Source organism: Monodelphis domestica, chromosome 3, assembly GCF_027887165.1.
Source record: "Monodelphis domestica isolate mMonDom1 chromosome 3, mMonDom1.pri, whole genome shotgun sequence".
NCBI lineage: Eukaryota > Metazoa > Chordata > Mammalia > Didelphimorphia > Didelphidae > Monodelphis > Monodelphis domestica.
The window spans coordinates 163,447,342-163,475,249 of record NC_077229.1 but is presented as its reverse complement, the minus strand read 5'-3'; the positions used below and the strand labels follow the sequence as shown (position 1 = coordinate 163,475,249).

The 27,908-nt window shown below is 32.5% G+C and overlaps 1 protein-coding gene across 2 annotated transcripts in view; it reads left to right on the top strand.

Moving 5' to 3' along the window:
• Positions 1 to 27,908, top strand: part of ZFPM2 (zinc finger protein, FOG family member 2) — a 572,901-nt gene that overhangs the window by 102,525 nt on the left and 442,468 nt on the right. Inside the window, exon 2 of one of the 2 annotated variants that reach the window (XM_001380396.3) lies at positions 9,172 to 9,330. The exons of the other annotated variant lie outside the window; for it this stretch is intronic. Within the exon in view, the coding sequence (XP_001380433.3) occupies positions 9,172 to 9,330 (159 nt within the window). The remainder of the gene's footprint in view (positions 1 to 9,171; positions 9,331 to 27,908) is intronic. 2 annotated transcript variants of the gene reach the window in all.

Genomic DNA, 27,908 nt, shown 5'->3' with positions numbered 1-27,908 from the left:
TCCCTATTTTACAAATAACTGAAGCCGGTGTTGGCTAAGTGATTTTCTCATGGACACAGAGCTGATTGAGGTCAGATAGGAACTCAGATCTTCTTGACTCCCTACCCATTGCTCTATCTATTGAACCACCCAGATGCCTAAGTTAATTAAATTTTGTAAATCACAGTTTTTTTAATTGACAAGATTATATGTATTTCTTACCTCACAAGTGTGTTGTGAGAAAAATTACTTTGTAAATGAAGCCCTGTAGAAATACTATTATTATTAGTGACAAATCACATTACAATGGTATCAGATGTAAAACATACTGAATTAATATAAACTGAGAATCACTGAAACTAAGCAGAATGAAAGTTAGTGGAAAAATGCATTACAAATCTATATTAGTGTCCTTTGATGTATTAGTGATATCTTTTTAAAATATTTCCCCAGATTGCATGTTGATACAATTTTAGTGAGATTGTTAAAAAAAGGATTCAACAAAAATAAAAGCAAGTGTCCCATAATGTAGTATGTCCTAAAATTCATAGTGCATTTGAGACAACCTATATAGAGGTTGAAGGTTTCCCAAATGCTTTCATATATTATCTTATTTGACCCTTATAAGAGCTTTGTGAGGGACGTGTTATCATCTTTCTTTTATAGATGAAGAAACTGAGTCTGAAAGGCATGACTTGACAACAGGGAGTGTTATCATCTTTCTTTTATAGATGAAGAAACTGAGTCTGAAAGGCATGACTTGACAAAAGGGAGTGTTATCATCTTTCTTTTATAGATGAAGAAACTGAGTCTGAAAGGTATGACTTGATGAAAACTTGTTAGAAAAGATCTGGAGGCAAGTCTTCCAGCCTCCAAGTGTGGCATTCTTGCAACTAGCTGCTTCCTACTCTGATTTTTCATGAAGGTGATAGTTTAGATATTGTGAGGGATATCAGAAAAGAATAGGGGTCAAGCCTGGAATCAGAAAGGCTCTTCTTCTGGAGTTCAAATCTGTCCTCAGACACTGACCCTAAAGAAGCCACTTAAGGTGTGACCCTAAGCAAGAGACTTCAATTTCTTTCTCTTGGTTTCTTCATCTGTCAAATGAGCTGGAGAAATGGTAAACCATTCTGATATCTTTGCCAATAAAACCCCAAATGGAGTCCCAAAGAGAACACTACTGAAACGACTGAACAACAATAACAAAAACCATAACATCATATTTTTAGGGCTGGAAGGTTCTCTAGAGGCCATTTATTCCAATCTCCCTGAGAGGAAAAGTGAGTCCCCGAGATGTTAAATTACTTTTCTATAGTCAGATAGGGATAGAAGTGAAATTTGAACCCCAAACTTCCTGGGTTCAAACAATGCTTCCTAGTATTCTAAGACCATCTTATTTTGATAGCCTATTAAATCTTGTGTTGTTCCTAGAATTCGGGAGAAAATCAAGATAGTGAAGATTTAGAGTTCTCTCCACAGTTCCTCTTCATAAGTAGGATGCTTTGTCTTAAATATAAAAGAGCTAACATAAAAAAACCAAAAAACCTATTTTTTTAATAAATGAATGCTCCTGAGTGCATATATAGATTATAGGAAGGTCAAATCTCTGTTTGTATGGTTTCAAAGCTCTATATCCATGTTCTTAGGTCTTTGTTGTTTTAGTTGTTCAAGTCATTTTTAAAAAATTTTTCCAATTCTTTATGATCACATTTGGGGTTTTCTTGATACTAGGTTGTTTCACCACTTTCTTCTCTAGCTCATTTTAAAGATGAAAAAATTGAGGTAAACAAGATTGAGTGACTTTTTCAGGGTCACATAACTAGTAAGTGTTTGGAGCCAGATCTGAACTCAGGAAGGCCTATAAAGCTGTGTGTAATTTCCATACTCTCTTCACATTTGGCATGGCATATTATTTATTAAGATGATGGTTACCTACAGCATTTCATTTTCCTCCTTGAATACTTTGAAGTGATTTGAATTTATTATTGTCTTTAGATGACTCCTTTCCCCCATCCCTGAACCTCTCATACTTTGTTTCTTTCTTTTTCAAGAATATTGAATTTTAAAGTTTTAATGATATTTCTTTTTCTGTTAAATTTTTATTATTCCAAATATTTACAAATCCAAACAAAACAAGCATTTTCATATGTAATGAAAAAGAAGATATTATACAAATGAAATCGCACATCCATAATTTAGCTTACTTTTCTTCTTCATATCTACATAATAAATCCCATCCACTAGTGTCCAACTCCTCCTTACCCTCTGCACATCACATAGGCTATTGTCATGGAGGCCAACATGTTCAGATAAATTAAGTATTTCATATTTTATCTTTCTGTTCACATTCTTGAGGTAATATTCTCAGTTTCTTCTTCTAGTATTAGTTCTGTGCCTGCATATTCTGTTCTCCTGGCTCAACTTATTTCAATATTCATTATCTTGTATAGTTCTTTCTAGGTTTTTAAAAAGAAATCCATTCCTTCATCATTTCTTATGGCGCAGTAGTATTCCATCAAAATCACACACCAGTTTGCTTAGCCATTCCCCAATTGATGGACATCCCTGTTTCCAATTCTTTGACATCACAAAAAGAGCTGCTATAAATATTTAGAAACATATGGGTTCTTTTCCTCCTCTCCTAATCTCCTTGGGAAACAGGTATATGGTTTTATAACTCTCTGGGTATAATTCCAAATTACTCTCCATAATGGTTGGATTAGTTCACAGTTCCACCAACAGTATATTTGTGTCCCCGTTTTTCCACATCTCCTCCAACATTTGTCAGTTTAACCAGGCTAGTGGGTGTGAGGTGATGTCTTAGAACTGTTTTGGTTTGCATTTCTTTAGGCAGTAGTGATTTAGAGCATTTTAAAAATATACCTACATATGACTTTGATTTCTTACTCTAAAAATAATCTCTTCATATCATTTATCAATTTATCAATTCAGGAATGGTTCTTATTTTTATAAATTTTATATCTATATGAAGGACTATCTATATTTTCCCCAATTTTATGCTTTTCTTCTAATCTTGGCAGTATTTTGTTTATTTAAAAAAAACTTTTAAATTTAATGTATTCAAAATGATCCAAATTACATTTTCACAGTGCTCTCCATCTATTATTGACTCATAAATCCCCTCTCCCTTTTTAATTTGAAAGAAACCTCTTCTGCATACATACCCTTTTGAGGTTGGAATACAAAGTTACCCAAACAGTTGAATATAGCCTTATCCTCAACATAATTTGAAAGCCACATTTTTGTTTTCATTTATTCTGCATAACATTTAATGTGCCAAATTTTAAAAATTGATATTGATAATTATAATTTCACTCAAATTATTACTAACTGCTCACTCATCAACCATTTGTCCTTTTCTTTTTACTTTTGCTAGTACATTTTGTTTAATTTTCATTTATTTTTTAAACCAGATTTCCTTTTTTCTCTGAAGATTCTCTCTCTGTTTTCTAGGTAGCCTCATATTGCACAAATGTAATCTTCCTACCTACACACAAAACACTGATTCTGCTACCTTATTTTTTTTATAGCTGTGCTGAATTGTGGGCTATTCTAGGTCTCTTTTAAAATATCCCTCCCCTCCAACATGCACTCATAAGAGGAAGCAACCTCTAGATGTCAGTTCTACTATTTCCCTTTGTGTGAGCCTTTACCTTATAGAAATGGAGTAGTATGTCAGTTCTATACAAAGGACTGTTGCAAATGTCTGGATAGGTCAGGCTTGCCATCATAAGATTTCTCTCTCAATGTCAGGTGCCATGGTCCTTATCATTGAAAGTGCCTACAGATTGTATAAGGCTTCCTATGCCCTGTAATATTTTTACTCTGGAATGGACAATATTTCTTATTAGTGTTATATGAGATCTTCCAGGATCCTGTACCATGTACCAAGATTTAAAATTTAAAGAGAAATCCTTTATTTACTTTCTTCATGAAGATAGAAATTATTGTATTCTGAAGAGCTTTTTTACATTGTCTGGATTTGCTGCATATATAGGATCCACCTCATGTATGTGAGAACTTTCTCTCTGTCTGTCTGTCTTTCTCTGTCTCTCTGTCTCTTTCTCTGTCTGTCTTTGTCTCCCTCTCTGTTTCTCTGTCTCTGTCTCTCTCTATTTCTCTCTCTATTTTTCTCTCTCTCTGTCTTCTCTCTCCAAATATATGCATGCAAACATATATAATATAGTACTTTCACATAATATACACCTGTCCATACATATAAATTGTATACAAATGTGATACCGTATATATTTATTATATACATATAGTTGTATAAATAGTCCTAATAACCAGTTGTTTGCATTTTTAAATTTAGTAGTCACTTTTTTTTCAAACTTGTTGAGATTATTAATTCCAGCAAGAGTGTGTAAATATCTATGAATCTGGAGCAGTGGAGTAACAACAATTCAGATTTCCTCACACTCGTCTGCCAAGTGGCCTCAATCAGAACTAATTTTCTCCATGAGGGCACATGGAGCTCAGTTGTGATCCTCCTCTGAGTGGATATTATTATTTGTATCAAATTATGTGTGGTGATTTTCTGAAATGGACTTCTGTGCCCACTAGCCCATAGACAGTAGTTTCCTTACTTCATTCCCTCCTTCATTGACGCTGTTAATTGTACGTGTGCTTCAAGTGGTTCTTTCATCCTTCCAAAGTTAGTTTATGTCTCTGAACAATCTGTTTGATTTTCTTGTTAAGGGAAAATTCAATATATACCAATAAGATGAGATGTGATCTTAAATTGTAGATGTCCTGTTTAAGAGAAGTGGTTTCCTAGAGCCCCGTTTGATAATGAATAAAGAAATGGTTAGTAAATTCACATCTTAGCAGTGAATTATTTAAAAACAGACACTGACTTTGGGAACTAATCTGAATTACCTATAAATTCAGAAAATGCTCTTTATTGTTTCTTAAAATGCAAGGAAAAGAACTCTTGCGTTTCATTTATTTAGATTACTATTTAGAGCTTTTTTCTTAGAGAAATAAGGAAAATGAGAATGAAAAGTGAAAAATTAGAACCTGTTCAGAGTGATTTTTTTTTACTGTGCTTAAGTATATGGTAATAAAAATAGTAAAGTGAATAAAATATAATTAATTTTCAAAAAGTAACCCAAATGTACTTAAAGAATTTTGTAAATATTTTTTATCTCCAGCACATATAAGTTTCTTAAAAGCATTTTAAAGTGAATTCTACTGAATTTCAGGTATACACGTGTTGCAAATGCTGTCAGATATTAATAGAATACATGATACATACAATGAGGTTCCTTTAATCAATTGGTTTGGGTCTAGAACAGTACAAATTAAAATGACAGATCTAGAGCTAGAAGAAAGACATGACAATCTGCATATTCTACCTCTGTCACTTTACAGATAATAAAATCCAGGCTTAGGGAAGGTTAATGATCGGCCCCAAATTGGAGATTTCAGAGGAGGGATTTGAACCTAAGTCAAAAAAAGTGCTTATGCTTCTGTTCTGTTGGAATGTCATGCTATTGCTAAATTGTAGACTTGATAAATGGATCAATTTTCTTTTTATCCCCTTGTTCTTTTAGTTCACTGATTAATTTACAGACTCTCAATTTTGTAGTACACTGAAGCCTATTGTACAACTGAAGCAATTTTCTGAAACATTGAAAAAATATTTTAATAATATTGCCAGGAATCAGAAACTTTTAATTTTTTACAAAAGTCCTTTTCCCAAGGATCTCAGAGATCCTCTAAGGATTTTTTTAAAGCTTGGGAAAATTACTTATGTCTTATTCAGTAGCAAGTGTTCTAGATTTAGGGTTATGGGGAAAATAAGCAATTGTGCTTATCAGAAAAAAGTGGATTTTCTTCCTTTTATGACCTGACAAAGATAGGTATGATTGCATTAGGACTTTTTGTTCTTACTGTTAGTCTAATATTGTCATACATTTTGACTAGTTAGTCCAAACTTCTAGTAGTCAGATATATGCAACTATTGATAATGATTCATTTGGTAATAAAAATAATACAGATTCTTTTGAAAAGTTAAACATATGTTCTGAGAATGAAGAGAGTTATCCATGATATATTTGCTCTAATTTGTAATCAGATTTCATTTTCTTCTTCCTAGAAATTCTATAGGCATAAATCATATGTAGAATGTTCACTAGCAAGATTTCATATCAGGATAATGCATTTTTTGAAACATTTAAACATACATACTTCAATAGTAGCATAATATTTTACTTTGATATTGAAATTAAAGCAAATAAATTTAAATAAATAAAAATCAGTTTGATACAGACATTTAGGTATAAATTATTTAATTGATTGCTTACAATAACAAGCTAATCTTGACTTGACTTTATGTTCGAATTAAATGAACTTTAAAAAATACTGCTATTTGTTAATGACTGATTTAGCCTTCAGTTTTGTATAGTCTATTTCTTCTTGCTGTTTGCTTGACAAGGGAAACTGAAAAACTTGATATATGGGAATGAAACTAATTGTAAAGCTATTTTTAAACATCAACAAAATAGACTGTCTTAAAATTGTATTTGAATCAGAAGACTAGATTTTTCTAGATTTTATTCTTGTCTTCTTATTTCATTGTAACCTGGGGCATGTCACTACTAAACCTTATTTTCCTCATTTAGAAGATGGTATTATTATTGTATAGTCATTTTTCAGTCATGTCTGAATCTCTGTGATCCATTTTGGGATTTTCTTGGCAAATGCAAAGATATAGTAGTGCTTTGCACTTTCTTCTCCTGCTCACTTTCAGAGGAGAAATTTGAGGCAAAAAGGATTAAGTGATTTGTATAAGGTCACACAGCTAGTAAGTGTTTGAGGCTGCATTTGAACTCAGATCCTCCTGACTCCAGGGCTAGCATTCTATCCAGTGACCACCTAGCTGCCCATTGTAAGATGAAGCAGTTTGTGGTAAAGGCATGGAGAGAGAGAGAACTTGTAAACCAAGATGCAAGAAACTGGGGACCTAACCTGCCTGTCAATCAAGACAAGAAGTCAACTTGCTGTTCACACAGTCCTCTCTCTCTCTCCATGCTTTTACCACAAGTTGCAATAGAAAATTTCTATAATCCCTTGTGCTCCAAGTCTTTAGATTTTAGCTGTTATTTTACACAATCACTCATAGATAATTCAATATTTTTCTGCATGTGAGATCTATAGAAATCTAATTTTCAATGTATCCTGAATAGAAAGACATTTTTAGTGAATATTAAGATGAGCCATTTTCTGTCTTTTAAAAAAAACTTCAGTTATTTATTTAGGTATTATTTTGACAACATAGATACTAATCATATAATAGTTTTTATTACATGTATGTTTTCTTTTTAAACAACTTTGGGGAGGGCAGAATGATGAATGAAATGTTATCTCATTTTTTCATCAGGCAGATGTTTAGTTAAAATGGTAAAATTTAAATTAATATTAGCAAATACAAATTCTCTCATCATTATCTATATATATATATTTTTTAAATCAGAAGCTTCATTTTCTAGCCATATTTCCTTGTTTGAAGAATTTTTGTATAAGTAAAGAAAGAGTGAGAGTTTATAAATTAAGAAATTTAAATTTATTTATGAAGAAAAATTGAGCTTCTTAAAATTCATGCATGATTAAATTGGAGGAAAATAGAATCTAGGTTTATTATGTCCCTTTGATTTGGTTTAAATCTCAGACCTACCTTTTCATAGATCCTATAAAGACAGGAAATTATTTCTACTAAAGATCTCCTTATGTATTTTGAATTTAAATAAATGAAAACTGTTAATACCTATGTTTGTGATGGTATAATTCAATTTTTTGCCAATTATATTATAATTATTATAATTTTGCATAAATCTAGTTGTAACCATAGCACTGATGATGAAAATGGCCAAACCTTCCATTTATGTGGTGATTTTCAATATACAGAATATATTCCTATGTATTATAATTTGAACCTTCAAAAAGTTTGGTGAGGTTTGCAGGGCATGGGTTATATATGATCACTAACTTGTGTATATATCTATACCCAGTTTGTAAAAATTTTCTGCCTGCTTTTTGAGGGAAGATACTATTTGTTCGTTTTTTGTTTTGCTTTATTTTTTTCTCTCAAATATTTCTTTGTATCTCTAGCTCTTAGTAGTATATATGGTACACAGTCAGAGCTTAATAAATGTTTCTCAACTCAACTAACTTGTAGCAGTCATAATAATTCAGGTTAATTTCAAGGAGAGACTTTCCAAACCTTTCTTTCAATTTGAAGCCTCTCTACAAGACGCCAGGAAGAGACAATTAGTGCAAATTATTCTAATTGGGTTCTGTGGATAAAATACATGTTTCTCTAGTAGAAAATGCTAGAGTCTACTCAGAAGATTTTGCTTGAGTCCCCTGATTCTTTAGAAGCAGTCAGAAATTCACAAAAATCTCATATTCCCATATAGTCCACTTCAGAGCCATCTTAACAACTATACCCCTCCCTCCCCATTCAGTAGAATAGGACCATTAATGTCATGCACCTCGCTGTTATTCCGTGTATAGGAGTTGTATTTTTATTCCTGAAAAACTATCACATAAATACAAATTACATTTTTTCATTAGAAAACTACTTTTCATTTCAGAAAAAATTCAATTAATTATGAATGGGGTTATGCTTTCATCAGGGAGAGAAATATGTAATTTTTCTTCAAGCCTCAAACGTGTATAATGAAATCTTTTCTCAGCATCCACTCTTAAGATGGATTTTTTAAAGTATAGACTTTATTAAAATCTCAGTTCAATTAAAATGCATTCAATTACTTTAAATCTTTATTAAAATCTCAGGTAAAATTGTACAACTGTGTAAAAGAGACTTGTACGCTTTACCAGACAGTTAATTTTAACAAATGAACATAAATTGCACACAGGTTTTGCTCTTCAGGAGATAACTAAAAATTAAGACTTGGATGTGGGAGGGGAAACTTGATGAAGATGGCTGTCTATATGGTAACTTCAGACTTTTTAACTTCAACTTAGTTCTCTTCATAGATAAATATTTCCTTTTAAAATATTCATGTGATATTTCTTCCTCTGGTTCCCATATGTGGAACCATCAGGAGAAGGCTGTATTCTCAGCATCTTTGCTAATAAGTCTTGTATTTCACTATCTTCTGTTGGATATTGTTGGTACAGTGTCCCTGATTCTTTTTCAAGGGCCCCTTGAAGATGCTGTCGATGATGAAGAGGAAGAGTGTCTATCTGAGGGAAATGACATCATCCTTAAAGGAGACTTTCCATTGGAGGAAAGCTTTTCCACAGAATTTGGGCCTGAAAATCTGAGCTGTGAAGAAGTGGAATACTTTTGTAATAAAGGTAATCAATGTAGCGTGATGGTTGGATGAAGTAAAGTCCTTGAGAGCCCATTTGCTCAGACATATTTTATAGAGTTTAGAATGTAAAAAACGTTAGGATGTAAAAACAACTAAAAAAGTGAAGCATAATTCTAGTCAATCAGTTTTCTACCAAAAAAAAGTGTCACAAATAAATACTGAGATTGGAGGAGTTGGAAGGTTTTCTAAAACTAATAATAGGTTTTGCTTTGGGGAAGAAAGAACAAGGAAAATGTTAATAGTCAAACATTATGTTTTTCTAAGAAACACTTTGAAATTGATTTCCAATTGTAAAGTAGCAAAATAACTACAGTAAGTTCAGGATTTCTCCTCTAGCTGAACTCATTTTTGGAAAATTGATGTTTTAGGGAATTGACATTAAATAGCAACACTTGATTCTATTTTGTAGATAATCAGTGACCAGAGAAAAGCAATGCCTTACATAATTGTAGATGTTACTTTGATTGTCTAAAGGATTAGCCCTAGAGGTACATAAGGTCTATGTTTGTCCCTTACCACCATTATGTCTACCACTCTCAGTTCCTGTTTGTTTACTTTTTTTTCAAGTGGTTCTTTAACCTTTTATCTAATTTCTGCTCAATTTAACACTCTGGTGTAGCTTAGATTAGATGATATTTTTTCCACAGCTGTTTTCTAGGCATTGTTGTGTGTGTGTGTATACACATATGTGAGAGAATAGGTGTGTTTTATTTATTTCATGAACTGCTCAAGCAGAGAAATTATTTTGATTTATTAGTGAATATCTTGGTTAAATTTGACCCAAATCATAAATACTGATTCAATTTTTCAGAATGCTATAGTCCATTGAAATCTATAGGAAAGGAAATTTTCTTCAAAACCCCATCATCGATTTACCAAGTTTTAAAGTTTCTCTTTATAGAAAATATTATTATATATTCATGTGTGTATAAATATATATACATATAGTGATATTGTATATATGAATATATATTTGTACATATTTATATATAAAATATTTGAAATATTTTATATATAAAATTTTATATATAAAAATATCTGTAACAGAAGTCCTAGAAATATAATGAGAAGATTCCTGAACTGCTCCCTACCCACACCCTCATGAATGGTGTGTAGGAGAGAAAAAGAGGAGGGAATCCTTTGCCTCTCATCTAGCCCCAGAAAAAGCATGATGGTTTGGGAATTTTACCATATATTTCCTGATAGTACCTTGGTGAGTACTTCTCAGGTGGCATGTAGAAGAATGAGGACTTTGGCCCAAGTATGAGAGTAAAGGGGTATGGAAGGACAGGGGCACTTTTCTTACCATTGTTCTTGATATTCTAAACATAAACACTTTTTCTTTTTAACTATTAGGACAGTGCTGCAAATCTTACATCTCCCTAAAGCATCTTTTGGACTAAAGAGATATAAATATATTTTTATGGAGGAATTTGTTTTATTTATTTTTAATTCAGTGTTATAGTTTTGAATTACATAGACAAGCAAAACAAATTCAACCACAAAATACTTGCACGTCTCACCCATCTGGAATTATGATCAATCGTTGTACTGACCAGATTTCTTAGGTATATAATAATTCTTCATTTTTTATAATGAAGTTGTTATTGTATAAATTGTTCTCCTTATTCTGCTCATTTTACTCTGCATTAATTCATATCAGGCTTCTTTACAACTGTGCTTTTAATAATTTTTACAGCAAAATAATCTTCTAATATATTTGTATACAGTAACATGTTCAGCCATTCCCTACTTGATGGACACCTTGGGTTTTCAATTCTTTGCCACCACAAAAAGAACTTTTTATAAATATTTTTATATACAAGTCCTTTCCTCTCTCTTTGCTCTGGTTGTAATATAGGCCTGGGAGATGACTTTGTTTTACAAATAAATACTAATCTTCTGGTACCAGGAGGTATTCTAAGGTGATATTTGAAAGAGTATAAAACTTTGGGAGGGATTAGAAAATCAAAGGTAAGCTAAAAAAAATTTTATGACCTTTATGTAGAATTTTGAATGAAAGCATTATAATTGGGTGGGACAGTTAGTTCAAGACACTTTTCTAAAGTGTGGTAGGCAGAATATTTGATCTCACTTGTGACTACTTAAAGATTGTTCATATATAAGCAGAAAAGTTATATAACAAAAGATCTAATTTCCATAGTTCCATAATTTGGCAATAATTAAATTCCAAAGTGGAAAGGTGGAGCTTTGGATACATTTTAATTTTGCCTGAGCAAAAAATTCAGAGGAAGAGAAAGAGGACATTAATGATGAGAAAATACTTGCTCTCTAAATATCTTGCCATGCAGAAAATTCATCATCTTTTAACTGAGTTTATTAAATTGGGTGAAGTTTTAAATCTTCAGTAATATTTTTAAAATACCAGCTATACCAAATACTTAACTCAGTTTTAAACTGTAATAAATAAAGCTGAGTAAATGATAATTTTAAAAATTAATGTTATTCAATTGTAACTATTCATTTAGAAAAAAATTAATATTTTACATAATTTATAGATTGAGAGGTAAGAATTGCACATTTTTCCTGGATCTTTTTCTGGATTAAATCATGTTAGAATGTTACATCATTTAAAATTCAAAAGGAATTTCAAGTCTTCTGGTCTAACCCATACTTAATTTTTTTTTCTTCTCCAACATAGCATCTAGGCCACCAATAAAATGCACAAATTCATGACCTTCCAAGGCAAACCATTACATTTTTGGATAGCTGTAAATTTGGAGAAAAGAAATCTCATTTCCCTTATATAAGATCCAGATCTGACTTGGCAACTTCCTCTCACTGCCTCTAGAATGATGCTCTTCCAAACCTAATTTCTTTTCTTCATAACATATATCTATCATGTCTTATCTTGCTTTGCTCTTGTCTTCTGGATCCATACATGCCCTAAATTCCTTGGAGTCTTCATTTGGCATCATCTCAAAATCTTTACTTTTTCTTATTGAACAGATTTAGACATTTTTACTCATGAGCTAGTGATATAGTGAATGTGGTGTTTCTAGAGTTTGAAAGATCTGAGTTTGAGTCCTTGTGTCCAGGGGAACCTAGCCAAGTAACTTGCTATCTCTTAAATTCCCATAACAATCTTATCAAGGAAATGACAATGATAATAGTATCTACCTGAAAAGGTTCTTATATGGACGGAATCAAATGAGATGATTTATATAAAGCATTTTGCAAATTCTAAAGTGCTCTGTCAATGTTATTAGTACTACTATTATTACTAAAAATGGCCTCATTAAATGTTCCTTCCATATATGAGAATATTAATGTAGGCTTCATATAAATAATGATATATTAAAAATATCAACTACCCACCCCACCTCTGCATTCTAGGAACCTTATTACAACCTAGAGTATCATTATTTTTTTGGTTTTCATATCATACTATTGACTCATATTGACTAATATTCACTAAGATTTGCAGGTATTTTTGAATCTTAACTATCATCTAGTGCATTAGCCCTTTCACCCAGCTTTGTATCTTCTTAAAAAGTGACAATATGGTGGATGCCAGTCATTATGAAACATGGCTTGCATTGAAAGGGAATTGAGAATTGGAAAATAAGTCTCTAGAATGAACAAGATTCAATATCAGATCAACCAAAGATTTTAAAAACTTCTTTTTATCTGGAAAATGGGGGGGAAATGGAAAAAAAAGGTTACAACTTTCTTAACCCCGTGAATATGGCAGTGCAACTATTATTAGTTCCATTTTCCAGATAAAGAGAAGTTTTTATCCTTTGATTTTCACAGCCCTGTGAATTTGGCATTTTAAGTATGATTAGCTTCATTTAATGGGAAAGAAAACACATAAATTGAAGGTGAAAAGCAGGAGGGATTTTGGGAGAGGGATTTACCCATGAAGGGGCATGGAAGAATTATAATTTATCTGAGATTTAAGATAGAAAAGTACAAATACATCTTGAAGTTTATGAGAGACTAAGCTCTTCACCTGGAATTCAGGATAAATGGCAGAGAGGTGTTATGAAGCTGTGTAAGTAGGCAGAAAAGTGGAAGATGAGCTTCATTACTGGTAACCTAGAGGTCATCGTTTTAGGGAATAATAATCCAAACTCCATTTAGGATAATGGACTTGAGGTCATCAGTAATTACCCAGAAATGTGACCTAGGCATCATTGTAGACTGTTCCCTGAAGACATGATCTCCAAGTGTCATAGCTGAAAAGGCAGATAAAGCATCACACATTCTCAGCAAGGATATTGGCATACCAGCAAAACACACACACACACACACACACACACACACACACACACACACACACACAAACTGTACTATATTTATATGCTACACTCCCGCCTTAACTATACAATAAAGTTTTGTATTTTTTATCTCACAATAAAGACAAAATAAAGACTTTTTCTTGGGGTAAGAGAAGATAATATTAAAATTGGGGGTGGGCTAGGGTGTTTTAGTTTGGAAAATTGGACACAGTGAGAAGTGATGGTAGATCCTATAATATTGTAAAGGACACAAAATGAATGACTGGAGACTTTAAATTCCAAATGCCAGGAGATTTAAATAGATTTGTACTTTCTTAAATCTTCAAAATGCAAAATTAAGACAAACAAAAAGAAAGTACTAGAAAAATATTTTTTTATCTGTAAACCAGCTTTCCACAAATGTGACGAAATATTGTTAGAGGAAGGTTTAAAAAAATTACTGATTCATGGATCCTTTTGTCAGTCTCGTAAAGCCTATAGGTGAATTCTTTCTAAGAATAATAATGTTTTAAATACATAAAATAAAATATAAAAGTTTGCATAGGGAGCCATTTGCTCTAAAATGATTGTAATTTTTTAAAGTTCCTGTACCACAAGAAAAGAAACTTTGCTCTAGACACAAATGTCATATCCGGTAGTATTCCCTACTAAATAACTATTGGTAGTAAAGAAGCATTTCCTGCAAAATTAGTCATGAACATTAATTAACCAGCTGAAGATTCAAATATATTTGATTCACTGTTGCCCGCCCACTTGGGAGGAAGAATAATCAAATTGTCTGTTGTTTCCTATAACTGACTGGTCTTTTGCTTTATATCAGAGAAATGTGAACTAATGAATTAGGAAATAGATAGGAAATAGGAAAATTTTAAAGTAGAGAGAAGAGGGGAAAAGAGGGCATAAAAGATCAATAATGGTGGTACCAATGGCAGTTAAAAGTAGTGGCATGTTATTAAATCAAAGATGGTTTTTCAAATGGGGTAAAGAGAGAATCAAAATCAGGAAAACAAAACAATTATATAATTTCAGACTTCCCTTTAAATGTTGCAGCCTTTGTGGATAATAGACATTTTCATATATATTTTTTTCTGAGTATTAGACAAATATATGGCAAATCCTAATACCATAGACCTTAAAGAAATAGGTTTCATTTGTACCATATATGGATAATGGTACACAAAGAGTTAGTTCCTTGATAGCCCACAAGGTACATCATTATATGCTATAAGGAAGCCATCATGGAATTCATTCTGAAAAGAGGAATTGTGAACCTATGACTCATAGGATCTAGATAGCTGCATCTACTGCAATATCTTAATCTTAACCAATTCATAATGATGATTTATGGCCCACTTAGAAAAGTTTACATAATAATATTTTTTCTTAGGTATATGAGAAATCATATTAAACATTTTTAAAATTACTACTTCCTCCTAAAAATAAAACAACTGTTTTTAAAAAATCCTTTATTTAAAGGGTTAATACTTCACAATCTGGAAAGCTTGGCAATTCTGACTCATTTGAATAACTGAGGCTTTACACAGTGTATAAGTAGTGCTTGGAATATATTGACTTTGAATAGCATTCTTGGTCACGATCAACTATAGTGCTGATAATTTTGCTTTTCTCTGACAAAAATAGTTTAAGGCAGAAGAAATTAAAATTTTTGACTTGTTCTTTAATAGGGTTAATTCTAAACACCTCATAATTCACATGCATTTCCCTGTATATTTTTATTTTAAAGTAATGAATTTCCCAAATGGCATCTTGGCTTAGGATACTAAAATAAAATAATTTTAAAGATCTAAAGGTTATTATTTACTGAATAGTTTACCTACTGAAACTTTGCTGGTGTGAAGGTGATTATTTGGAGTAGAGATACTACATAATAAGGCTTTGATCCTATCTTTTCTTATTCACTCCAGATAGTCCAAACCAAACTCAATTGTCCTATTAGCTGAGAACTTGATGGGTCTCCATTGGTAGCTCATTAATGCATTTTCTGGATTCCCAATTTGGGGATGTCTTAAAATGGCATGAATTGTTTCTTGCATTTCCCCAATTCCCAATGACCAAGTGAGCAACTTCCATCTTGCTCCTATCCTCTGTTAATGGAAGGGGCAGAGGGAGAAAGAAGCCAGAACCAGATATTTTGCCAGTGTAGCATCCTTCCCCTGAACCAGCCAATGTGGTTTTGTAGTTAGGTTCCAGATAGAGGAAGCAATTGCAGAGAAACAGCAGAGGACCTAGATATTTCCTTTTTTTTTCTATAGTCTATATAAAGCAGTCATAACTAGCATCTATAAAACATACTAAAACCTTAGTGATCAAGGAAACCTTGTTGTGTATTCCTTTCCTATCATCCTCTATGGACTATGACTGGGACCTACTCACTGCTTGCTTTTCACCTTGATCAGTTGTCAACATGCTTGCTACTTTATTTTTCCATCACAGATCAAAAAGTAGGTTTAGGCATGTTTCAGAAACCCCTTTCAATCAATGGCATTTCTTTTCTCCTCAGTGGCGCTTTTAATGACATGTTTTTACCTCCTCTGATGCTTTGGCAACTAGAAGCAGGATCAGCAGAAGGCAGCAGCTATACCATAATCACTTTGAGCTCAATAAGGAGATCTTTACAAGCAACTTTGTTCTTTTCTTTTTTTTCCCCCTTAACGGGATTAAGAAGCTCAGCTCTTTAAATTCTTGCATATAACATTGACATTTCCAGTGTGTGTTTGGACCAGGGAGTTCAAAGAGAGGGAATAAGAAAGAAAAGCCAATATGACTTTGTTTTTTACCTTGCTGGAGGAGCTGTTTGTGCAAATCGCCTATAAGCTTATTGACCTGAATCTTTGACTCCTTGTTTTCTCTGGATTTGGCTGGAGTGTAGACACTGATAGAGCACAGATAGAGCTGATTGAACAGCCCCCAGCTTTGCTTGGCACCAAACCCCCCGCCCCGACCCAGGCTTGACATCTTTCCTTGGCAATATTTCTATTTTCCTGGAACCAGGAGTTCCTTAATTTTTTTTAAATTTATTTTTAATTCATTACATTTTCCTCATGTGGGCTTTCCAAAAAAAAATGAAGAGGAAAGAAATACTTTTCAGCAAAAAGAGATAGAAGAGGCCATTGTGGTGACATTTTGTGTTTTCATCTTAGGAAATTAAAAAAAAAAGTGTATCTTATGAAGTCAGGAGATATAAATTGCATTTTTTTTGCAGTGATCTCACACTCCAGATCATTTTGTGACTGTTGTGGGGTGTGTCTTTTTTTTTTTTTTTGCACTGAATTTGGAGATACCAGAAGGGAACTTGAAAATACTGCCCTAGATATCATGGACCTTCTCCAGTTCACCTTCTTGCTCAATTGAATAATTTTTACCTTTCTCTGAGTGGTAAAAATACTAGTAGTAAGCAAACTGATGTTATTTCTGAATGAACATATGATTATATCTTTAAGTAATCAAATGATCACACTTACAATGTCTTTAGGTGTACAATTTATTTTGACCTTCCATAGGACAATTCAAATATATTGCAGGTTCAGTCCACTGAAAGCTATCTCTAGAAAGATTTCTGATCCTAACTGAATTAACATTTTCTAAATGAATGCTAGCTTCAGAGAAAGTGAACTATATTTTATCCAATCCTAGTCATTATTTTAAATCAGAGATTTTTTTTTAAAACCCTTACCTTCCATCTTGGAGTCAATACTGTGTATTGGCTCCAAGGCAGAAGAGTGGTAAGGGCTAGGCAATGGGGGTCAAGTGACTTGCCCAGGGTCACACAGCTGGGAAGTGGCTGAGGCCAGATTTGAACCTAGGACCTCCCATCTCTAGGCCTGGCTCTCAATCCACTGAGCCACCCAGCTGCCCCCGTAAATCAGAGATTTTTCACCTTTTTTTGGATCATAATTGCCTTTGGGAGTCTTTGAGAAGCCTTTTTTAATTATAATGTAATTATTATATACATATACATATACATATACACATATGTATGTATATATATATAATTGTTGTCTCTATATAATTAATTACATTGAGATATAATGGAAGAAAATATATTGAAATATGGTTATCAAAATACTTTAAAAATCAAGTTCACAATCCAAACATTAGTAACCTTAGATGAAACCCTTGTAACTATTTTTATATATTCCATTGAACTTTTTCCCATATTGATTAAATGACTAATTTAATCATTGACTTATTTAATAAAAACTTATATACTATGTTCGAAGACAGGAATTAGTGTAGTATAATGCAGAGACAGGCAGGCAGGAATATTTGTGCTCAAGTCTCTCCTATAGAATATATAATTTTTGTAGCTCTAAGTTACTTAAATTCTCCAGCTTGGGAAACTTTTAAGGCTATAAGAAGCATAGATCTGACCCTCTTCCTTAGAAATTTTCCTCACACCAATAAAATCACAGGTATAGACTCCACAAATAGCACTACCCTCCACACTCGACCTGAAAAAAAAGTCACTTATTTTTCAACATTGGCAATAAACATAGATCAGTAAGAAATAAGCTTTTCCCTCAAGGAACTTAAAGTGTAGGGGAGGGGACAAAGAGATCATTAATACCAAATTAATATATTACTAGTCAAGGAAGATTTCACTCCCTTGATTTTGCAGTCTTTTCATTCTAATTAAGATATGTGTAGTTGGTAAAGGCTAATGATAATAAATAGAGGATTAATTTTGTTTTCTGACATCTATTTTCATATAATTACTATACAGGAGATTTAGTGAAACATAAAGATACCTGGATAGTGTCTCATGAAATACAATTAACAGTCCTTTCTTTTTTTTTAATGGTCAGTTTCCATAAATAAATCAGTTGATTATTAACAATCATCGCTTACTACATATTTTCCAATCATTTCCCAGATATGTTCTCATTTGATCCTTTATTTAAGAAAAAGCATTTAAATTACTTAGAATGATAGTACCTAAGGGGGTCTTTCATCTAACACTCTAATTTCCTTTGTAAATTTATTTTAATATTTTGGACTTTTATATCATGTAATTTCCCACTATATCCCTCTGCACTTCCTTTCCAATAAGCCATCCTTTATAATAAAGAATGGCTATCTTGTGGACTTAAAACAAATTGTTGTTTTTAAGAAAGGAAGAAGAAAAAAACAAAAAGAAATTGGTGAACACATTGAACATCCATACAGGTTCCATACCTACAGAAGTTGAGGAGTCTATTTTTTTTTTATTTTAAGTGTGTTGTTGTTAATCTTTGCATTGACACTGATGTAGTCATTGTGTTAGGAGGCAGCTAAGTATCTCAGTGGATAGAGAACTGGTCTTCAAATCAGGAAAACCTGAGTTCAAATTCTACCTCATTATTAGTTGTGTGATCCTGAGCAAATTACTTAACCTTTGTTTATGTTAATCCACTGGAGAAGTAAATAGCAAATCATTTCAGTCAGTTTGCAAAGAAAACCCCATGGCAAATATGGTCCAGGGGGTCACAAAAATATAGACACAGCTAAACACCTTAATAATAACAACAGTCTTTGTATATACCCTGTTCTCTGTGTTTCACTATTTTCTTGGCTTTGTTTACTTTGCATCAGTGCTTAATAGTTTTTCCATGCTTCTCTGTATTCATCATATTTGTCATTTCATATAACACAGTAATATTCCATTACATTTATTTACCACAATTTGTTTTGCCATCCCCCACCTCCAGTTTGTATCTAGTTCTTTGATATCCCCAACAGTACTGCTATAAATATTTGGATATATGTAGACACTTTCTTTATATCAATAAACCTGTTTGGGTCAAATCCCTGTAAGGGAATCTCTGGGTCAATGGATAGGGAAATTTTAGCCACATTTCTAAATTTCCAATTATCAAATTGCTTTTTAGAATGGGTAAATTAGTTCACTACTTCACCAAAAATACATCAACATTCTATCTTTCTTTGACTCTTAGAGTATTGGTTATTCACATCATTTTTTTCTTCTTTCCTAATATGCTGAGTATAAAGTGAAACCTCAATCTTGTTTGTATTTCCATTGTTATTCAGAGTATTATTTCATTTGATTGTTAATATTTTCAGTTCTTCTCTTGAGAATTGCTTGTTTACATCCTTTGACCACATATCTATTGGGAAATGTTTGGGGGTTTATATATTTCTTCTAATAATTTATACATCTTGAACCCCAAACCTAATCTAATACATTTATTGCAGAAATTATTCCCATTCTAACACACACTTTTTATCCTAGATTTATTAATTATGTCTGCAAATATTTTAATTGTCTGCACTCAGAATGATAGATTTATCATTTCCTATTGTGTTTAACCCTTTTTAATTAAGATTTTTTCATATATAACTGAGACAGATATATGATATTCTACCAAAATCCACATTTTACAATTTGAAAAGCTGAGAATGAGAACTGTTAAGTTATTGCAAAATAAAATAGTGTCTCTGTCTGAAGTCATCTGGACCAAGCATTCCTTCAATAATAATTTTCTATAAAATTATGTCCACTCACGTGAATAAATAAGTAGTCAAGCCAGGATTAAACCTCCTTTTCCATTATAATTTTAACTAAATTAGAAGACCTCAGTTGGAGAAAAGGTCTCTGACAGGAAAGATGTTAAAAATAACTAAGACTTCAAGTAATACTCTTTCTTCATTTGGCAAGACTGAGGCTTTTTTTTTGGTAGTGAGTACTGTTGACAATTTGTTTCAAAGGTAGGATCACATTAGTAGATCATATGATTCCTCAAACAATTTAGATGATTCCTTAAAATGCAACAAATCCTGATTTTTCCTCCTTTCCAATTTTTAAGTGGTTTTTAATTAACTGGATGAAAATAACTATGAAAATACAGACATTGAGATATTGGGAACCAGTAACAAATAGAAACATGTTCATATTTCATTTTAAGTTCTTAGGGAAGAGATTTTACCCTTCAGTAATATATAGGAAATGATTTCATAGTTTTGTTTTTTTAATCAATTTATGTGATTTTTATCAATATGGAAAATTTTCTAGTATGAAAACAATGCCGTCATACCAAACTATGTAACTCTTCAATAATGTATAATCTTAGAATGTTTTCTGGGACAATGAGAGATTAAATGACTTATCCCCTGGTCACAACACTAGCATCTGTCAGAAGCAGAATTGAAAGTCATATTTTCCTGATTCGAAGTATGGCCCTTTTATCCAATAAAAGCAACTAGATAGCACAGTGGACATGCTACTACTCTTGGAGTTAGGAAGACCTGAGTTAAAATCCAGTCCAAGACACTAGCTGTGTAAACCCTGAGCAAGTCACTTAAACCTCTGTTTGCCTCAGTTTCCTTACCTGTAATATGTGGACATTAATAGCACTTATCTCCCAGGGTGGTTGTGAGGATCAAATGAGATAAATGTAAAGCACTTAACTCAGTGCCTTGCACATAGTAAGTGCTATGTAAATATTATTATGATAATGATGATATTCCATATAGCTTCTATAATGGAGTTTAACCTCAATAGAAATGAAAACAAAATAAAACCTAATAAGAGCTGAAGGAAGGAAGGAAGAGAAGCATTATTTTTTGAAAGGAAGGAACTGGGCAATGTTAACACCTTACTTTTCTGTAGAAAAAGCAATAAAGCAGATGGTAAGACTGGAAGTGAGATAAACACAAGAACCAGAAATGTAAGCAATACATTCTAACAGGTACAGAATCAAAGATCTGCAGAAGTGGAAAGATTAGACAAGGAACTCCTCTGAAACTTGACAGCAGTGATATGTTACCAACTCTTGTGCACATAGCCACGAAGGGAAACTGAACTGGACAGATGGAAGGCAGGGATTATATTCCTATGACAGGATGTGGAAGACTTCTTTAAGGATTTCTCTTAACAGGGTTGAGTTCTGAAAATGAAAATAAATAAGAAATAATGAAAATTTATTTGTGCTCCCTTTCCACTGCCTCCTAAATTCTACCATGGAATATATATATATATATATATATATATATATAACATATGTATATATATATACACACATATATATTTCTCTATTATTTACAAAGACATGGGTTAGTATACTTGATTTTGGCCTCTAATTCTTCTTCTTCTTCTTCTTCTTCTTCTTCTTATTATTATTATTATTATTATTTAAGCCTTATAATTGGATATTGTAAGAATGACACGATGTGGAATTTTGGTTCCCAAACAAAGATTGATAATAAATCTAGAAAAGAACACCTAAGAACATGGCATCTGCAAGGAACTAAAAAATATTGAAAAATATATGTTCACATGTTCACAATTATTGTCTGTATTAAATATGTTGTAACAATATTGTATACAAAATACTGTGAAGTGGAAAATCAGAAGATTATATAATTCAAGACATGATCCTATCTGGGAAGTAACCAACTGGCAGTATTTCCCATTATGTGAGTGGTTGTGTGTAGAAAGCAGCCCTAGAGAACTTCTAAGGAAGTTCTATAAAGTGACTTCATTTCCTTTATAGTGCCATTCATTGCAGTTCACTATAATACTCTTACCTTTACACTCAACAGTGACAAATAATTTATTTTTATTTAATAAATGTTTATTTATTAAAATTTTATTAAATTTTAAATTTTTATTAAATTTTAATATAATTTGACTAAAATTTATATAAAATTCATTAAAATAATAATTTATTAATTATTTTAAAAATAAATTATTTATTATGTAGTTATTTGATAGAAAATACATATATTTATGCATGTGCATTTATAGGTATATCTGCACATCTATATTTATTTATGCTTTTTTTTTAAACCCTTACCTTTGGTCTTGGAGTCAATAGTGTGTATTGGTTCCAAGGCAGAAGAGTGGTAAGGGCTAGGCAATGGGGGTCAAGTGACTTGCTCAGGGTCATATAGCTGGGAAATGTCTGAGGTCAGATTTGAACCTAGGACCTCCCATCTCTAGACCTGGTTGTCAATCTACTGAGCTACCCAGCTTCCCCCTATTTATTCTTTTTATATGATAAGCCTGATATTCTAAGAATATTTTGGAGGATTTAGAAGTTTTCAGTAAGAAATGAAAATAAATAGCTTGTGGTTGTTAGAATGGCATGATAATAAAATATTGCTTATAAGCTATAAAATCTTGGAAAGTGCTCTGTTTCCAGCTGACCAAAGGCACACTTCTTGATTGTAATTTTGGTTACTATGTGCAGTAAAAATACTATCTAAAGTCCAATCAAGAAACATTTATTATTCACCTTTTGTGTGCAAGTGCTGTCACCTATAAATTGTCCTGTAATCATGCACAAATCATTCAGAATGAATCTGAGCAAGTAGGAATTGAGTTGCTCAAGCTGTGTCCTCTTTTTGCCATGAACCCAGCTGGAGACATCTTGTGTGGAGAGAGGCAACAGATGTGTGCTCATGAAAGTATAGATTTCCAATCCATTGTGTTTGGAGATGGAATGAGTTCCCTTGCCCCATCATTACATACCATTAACCTCTTAGAGTCTGGATGGTAACTGCTCTTGTACCTTGTAGATACCTAATAAATGTTTATTGAATGAATAGATGGGTGGATGGATGCTAAATTCATCCATGAATAGTGGCTAGACTGTGCAGACAGAGAATTCCAACAAACAAGAAGTAGGAAGCATCTAGCAAAAACATGTTATTAATGTATATAGTCTAACAAGACAGATAAAATCTTTGAAGGGGACCACAGGTAGATACAAATCCACTTAGGATGCTGTGACAGACCTCTTTACTTTCCTTTTGCACAAATGTTTAATCATGGAGCAATCAGGTGTCCTATTATTATCATTTTGCACGAAGGACATATCTTCTATTTGCTTTGTAAGGATACTCTGAGTATTAATGAGTTGATGCTTGGAAAGGCTTTGAGCTCACTGGATACAATGTGCCTTTAATTATTTTCACTATAAAAAGAATATTATAAATTTATAGCAATATCTGGAAATGATACATAGTTTTAGATGTGAATATAGCTAGCTATACATGTACACATATATGGGTATGTATTATAGATGTGTATATATATGTTTATATATACCATATTGTATTAAAATTGGAAAGAAGATTCTGTTATATATACACATATATCATGGATATTGAAAAATGAAAAAGAAAATTGTATGTTATACACATATATATATAACATGGCATACATGTATGCATAAAATACAAATGCTATGTATATCTACATATAGATATAAATATAGTTACCTTACATAAAGTGATTTGGGTGGGCTGAGAAAAATCCATTTGCAAGTCTTGTCTTATACTTTATTATCTGGGTAATTTGCAATTGTCTACCTGAGGCAGAAAAAGTACTGCTTGTTTGGCAAACACATCCCAAATATTTTTGACTTGGCTAATTTTGTTTCATGGGTAAATAAAACTTAAAATCATATTAAAGCAATTATATTTTAATAGTAGGGTTTTAAAATAATAAGTAATTGTTGGAAATCATAAACATAATTGCAGAATGTGTAAGACAGTGGGTGTGCATGCACGCCACTGTGGAATGGATTAGCACATGGGGAAAAAAGATTCTCTGGACCAAGTTGGGGAAAGTGAAGAAGTGACATGAAGATACTATCTTATGTATCTTTTGATTTTTTTGGAAGGACATTTTCAGAATTTATATATTTTTTCCTCTCAAGGATGAATGGAATCTTTGAAATGGGATAGTTAGAATGGGGAAACATAAAAGGGATAGTATTGCTTGGAGGTAGAACAATAGAACTGTGAATGACTAAACCATATATCTAGACTCTCTCCTTCCCCTCTTGAAAGGCAATGTAAGAATATTAGCATCAGTTAGTTTCATTATAAAATGATTATTATGTAGACCAAGACATCTTAATTCCAGGTTTAATTAATCTACAGGATTATCCTTACAGAGAATGTTCTAGAAATAGAATAATAAACAAAAAATTTAGCATGCCTTCTCCATGACCAACGAAACAAACTTTTATGGAGAACATATCTTTATAATCAAAAACTTCTAGAATTGGAAGGCATTGTAGGCATCAACACACACACACCTGAAATGTGAATGACCTTAGCAACATTCCTAATGATATTAAGTATAATGCGGCTTCATCTAAGTTTAAAATACTTTCAAGGAAACTTTTTCACTCCATATATTCAAATATATTTTCATCCGGTGAGACCTTAATTCTTTTTTTCCTATAAATTCTCTATGAACACTATAACCAGTGTATTGACAGCCTTTATAATTTCTTCTCTCTCTCTCTCTCTCTCTCTCTCTCTCTCTCTCTCTCTCTCTCTCTCTCTCTCTTTCTCTCTCTCTCTTTTTCTTCTCTCTTTCTCTCACAACCTCTATTATTTATCAATTAGTATCTCTTACATCTTTCTAGATGACCAAAGCAGCTTCTCTTAAGGTCTACCTTGTCAGCAAAAATCTCTTTCATATAAACCGTCATTGAAAACCTGCTATAGTTTACCTTTCCCACTATTTCCCATTGACTTGTCTGTATTTTAATTCTGATGGTTGAGTTTCATAAGCCAATATCATTATAACATCACTATGTTGGAAACACTTTGTTCTAATGAATATGGACTTTTACAGTAGCCATTGTGTTTGTAGAAGAAGAAAAAAATTTGTTGGATTTGGAAATCCACAGAACTTTAAGAAATAAAATATAAATAATAGATTTCAAAGATGTACCTTAAGCATGTACTTTAGAAATAATTTTAAAAGATGAGACACTTAAGAAAACTCTAAGTACATACATTTGATCCTTTCAGATGTCTTTTGACAGAAATAATGAGAAATACAAAATCATCAATGAAATACTGCTGAGAATTTTGGTCTCATTTTATCTCATGTGGAAATTTCCCTTCTGCTACAAACCCTAGGTGAATTTGAATTTTGTGAAGGAACCTTTTCACAATGAAAGAAATAATTGAACACAGGGACAGATGTTCAGCAGGTTTGAAGGGGTCTTAGAAAAATGCCATGTTTTTCTTTTGCCTCGTCAGAACTTTAATCATCACTTTTCATAGTGTAGTTACCATAAGAATTGCTATTTCTAGCTACTCACTTTTCTTGCTAAATAAAATGTCCCAAAATGCAGAAGCCAACCATTTCCTAAAGAGTTGGAAAGCGAGGTCCCAATTAGCATGAATAATGAATGCCCAAAAGAAGTCATATTCTCAATTCGAATTCACAATATTCAAAGTTATAATTATGTAAATATGATAATTGGTTTTATCCCAATGAAAAAATACTGTGTAGATTTGAATAATATGACCACTTCAGTGAATTCATTATTTACTCTAATCTAGACCCAGATTTGCCTTCTCAGAATGTCATAGCTGGCTCAAAGGTTGAAGGAGCTTTTGAAGTTATCTTAATCTAATACTAGAGATTTGGGTAAAAGAAGTTGGTACTGATGCATCCTTTAACCTTTCGTTGGGTAACATCCTCTTCAGAAATGGGTAAAAGATATCAGATAACTAATACATATTTTTAATTGAACTGAATTAGCCAAGCACCTACTGTTTGGATATTGCCATGTTAGGACCAGGAAGACGTAATGGTAGGATAGGATTTGTCTTCTACTCTCATTGAGTAATAATCATTAAAGGTTAGTGTGAGCTAAAGTATAATGGGAGAGATAGTGGATGAAAAGTATGATAAGTAAGTTTAGTTGGAATTTAGAACACAAAGGGAAAAGCCATAGTAAAAGCATAAAAAATGAAGAGGTAAGAGCAGTAGTGAGTTAAGGGCTAGGCAAAAGACTGTCAGTAACTCAGTAGTCATTCTGGAGGCACTGAAACAGAAAAGTGATAGGTTCCTTTCAAAGCTCAATTTTATCTTTTACATTTCCTGAGAGTGCTGTCGTTCATTCAGTTGTTCCTGACTTTTCATGACCCCATGGACCATGCTGTCCATGGGATTTTCTTGGCAAAGACATCAGAGTGATTTGCCATTTCCTTCTACAGTGGATTGAGGTAAACAGACATTAAGTGATCTGCCCAGAATTACATAGCTAGTGTCAGATTCTGGATTTGAACTCAAGTCTTCCCAAATCCAGGTCCAGCTTTCTATACACTAAACTACCTAGTTGCCTCCTTGGGAGTAAATATTATTTTTTTAAACTTGTTTCAGTTGTTAGTATGATATCTGACATATTGTAGGCACTTAGTAAATACATATTAATTTGATTGATTGATCTTTAACTTAACATTCCAAATAATAACTTTCACAAACTTGTTTCATGATTATCTTCAAAGCTCCAAATTAACTCCCCACAAATTATTGTAGATGGCTTCATTTCTGTCTTTACTTGCAAGCTGACAGCCATTAGATATAAGCTCTGTATCTTTATCTATCTCTCTCCCTTTGGTTGGGGTGCTGATGGAAATAGTTAATTAAGGAGCCTTCCAATTTCATCTCATGATTTCAAATATAACTTTAAGGTATATTTGTACATATATACTAAACATAAATTTTGCTTCAACACACTTTCCAGCAAACACTAGAACAGTTTGCTTTTGTCTTTATAATATACCTTTCCACAAAACAGTTAAGCAAGAGTAACCAATATATTTTTACTGTTGGTATATTTTACTATTCAATTTTGTATTTTGCCAATAATTAACAGACAGGAAGTGCAACACTTAACTTTAGCAGCTTGTTAGCCACACGCTAGTGGTATTGGACTTGAATTATATTGCCTTTTACAATAGTTATATTTCTTAATAGTTCATTTATCGCTTAAGATGTAATTAATTTTTTTTTAGTCCTGACTCTTCTCCAGATCCAGCCCCACATTTCTAGCTATTATCTGACTATCTCTCAAATGTCCAGCTCTGCATTCCGATTGGTATCAGCTATTTCAGGTCCTCAAACTTTCCTGTTTTTCCCTTACTTCCCTTGCTTCCATTTCCCCATCTATCCCAATACATCCTAATATACACCCACATTTATTTTCTTAAACCATAGCTCTTAGCATATGATCTCCTTGCTCAGACATCTTTAATATGTCCCCTTAACTTAAACAATTCAAGTTTTTCCTTGTCCAATAGTGACACCCTCCACAGTGTGACTTCTCATCTGACTGCTCTAGTCTTATTTCTAGTTACTCTCATAGGAACACAGAATTTGGAGCATAAAAGGGTATTAGAGATCAGTTAGTCCAATCTTCTTAATGTGCATATTAGGAAACTGAGGCCTAGAAGTATTATGTACAATCAAATCAGATTTTTGAGCCAAGGTCCTCCAACTCCTTACTTCTTTTTCTAA